Source organism: Galeopterus variegatus, unplaced genomic scaffold, assembly GCF_000696425.1.
Source record: "Galeopterus variegatus unplaced genomic scaffold, G_variegatus-3.0.2 Scaffold2468, whole genome shotgun sequence".
Taxonomy (NCBI): Eukaryota; Metazoa; Chordata; class Mammalia; order Dermoptera; family Cynocephalidae; genus Galeopterus; species Galeopterus variegatus.
The window spans coordinates 269373-271379 of NW_007728579.1; the positions used below are offsets into that span (position 1 = coordinate 269373).

General features: G+C 31.9%; 1 protein-coding gene across 1 annotated transcript in view; it reads right to left on the minus strand.

The window, feature by feature from the left end:
- Window positions 1-2007, minus strand: part of ADCY2 (adenylate cyclase 2 (brain)) — a gene marked incomplete at its 5' end in the record, with an annotated part of 126553 nt that overhangs the window by 106193 nt on the left and 18353 nt on the right. The window contains one exon of the mRNA XM_008581801.1: window positions 1021-1090. Coding sequence (XP_008580023.1) covers window positions 1021-1090 — 70 coding nt within the window. The remainder of the gene's footprint in view (window positions 1-1020; window positions 1091-2007) is intronic.

Here is a 2007-nt window from a genome sequence, read left to right on the forward strand (position 1 = left end):
GCCAATAGCATCTGTTAAAGCTATCAATGATAAGGTGGTCAATAATAAGATATATATCAAGCATCAATTTGGTAAACTGACTGCAGTCAAAGTCCTTTACTTAGAAGTAGACAACTGATCCTCTTGACCACCAAAACAAAAGAAAGTTTTGGTGTACCTGTAAAATCCAACCCTAATAAATTTTGGAAGGAATTTTGATATTTGATGTTTCCATTCAACATCCATGAAACAATGAACTCAATTGTCTCAACATAATTTTAATACCAGTGCTGCAAATGTGGCCATTAATATAATAGCTTTTGTTCACACTGAGCCTGTAATTATATGGTTGGATGATGGAAATTACCTCTAAGTCTTGTTTCTTCTCTACATCAACAAAAAACAAAAGGCAAATAAAATAGTTGACCTAGAAGAATAGTCACATTCTTCTACAGTAATTGCTTAATTCATATTAGCAAATCCATGTTAAGCTTGACATGTAAAAACTAAGTGCCCACTTACTGATTTGTGCCTGAACTAGCTCTTAGTTTAGGAATCATAATGTGAAGGTAATTAGATGAAATAAGACTTAAAAGTTTGGGTTTTCAAATTTTCCCAAACAGGCATCAGATGTAGAACTCATATTTTTGTCAAAATATTAAAATGATTTGTGTAAAGACATTGTAAATTTATCAGGAAAGATTTTGTTTTCTTTTAAATCCTTCTCTGAGAAAATTTCACATCAAGAAACCAGATGTTAGCTCCTGGCCCATTCCTCTGTCCTCATATTTCAGACATATTGCAGGCATCATTTACTACCAGGAGTGCTGAGAACAGTAATTGACTGAAGATAGAAACTTGGTAACAAGAAATATGATAAAATAGCATATGCATGGAAGAACCACAGGAAAAGCAAGAAAGAGTTCTGACACAGTTAGGGGCAGTTTAAATGTCACATGTAAAAAACATGAATGCAATTTCATGAAGAAATTCAAAACTACTATTTCAGAAAAACTGAGTTTGAAGAAAACAATAGCTTACTTCTTTTTCTAGTATTTTGTTATAGAAAAGCAGTGAGATTCTCTGAATGTCTTCAGACTTGAGCCATTGCCTGCAAATAAAAAAGATAGACACTTTATAAAACTGAACCTCCAACGAAAATCTGGAACTACGTTTTTTTTAATGACTTACATTCTTCTTTCTTTATTGTAAATCATTCCAAACTGATTTTTTTTAAAGTGTAATGTCAACTAACTGGATATAGACTTTAGAGATTGTTAAGAGGATTTTCAAATACTGTATAATAACCCTGTTCACACATCGCCCTCCTTGGAAAATTCTATATTACAAACCAGCTGTCATATCAAATTGAAACTCGAGTTATCCAAATTAAATAACTGGGGAGACAGGTCATCAATAATTGATTCCCTGGAAATCATATATTAGTTTCATCTCCTAAAGGATTTGATTCCCAGAGAAGCACTATTTTTCTTAGCTTATAACAAGCAACATATAACAGAACATCTGAACCATTAAAGCACCTTCAAGATCGGGTGAGAAGATTTTGCTTCTTTCACTTACTGAAAATACTTTCTTTTTTTCATTTTTAGAAGTAAACACTGTGTTTGAGTACAGTTTTCAAAAAACCGGTATCCTTATTACTAATGTAATAAGTAATCAGTTCAGAATAAATTGATGCAAACATAAAAACACATTAAATACATACATGCATAAATACAAGGGGTCTTCAAAAAGTCCAAGGAAAATGAGTATTATGAAAAAACTATGTATGGATTTCAAAATGTTTTTGCACCAAAATAAACTTATACTAACTTCTTGTAACATGTCTGAATAAAATCTAGTTTGAGGCACTAAGAAGGATAAGACGTCAGTTTGAATAGAGCTCCTATTAGAGCAACATGAATTCTGCTAAAATTGAAGAGCAAACATCAAATTTACGGTGAAGCTTGAGTGGAAGAATGATGAAATCACTGATGCTTTATGAAAAGTTTACAGGAAAAATTTCCT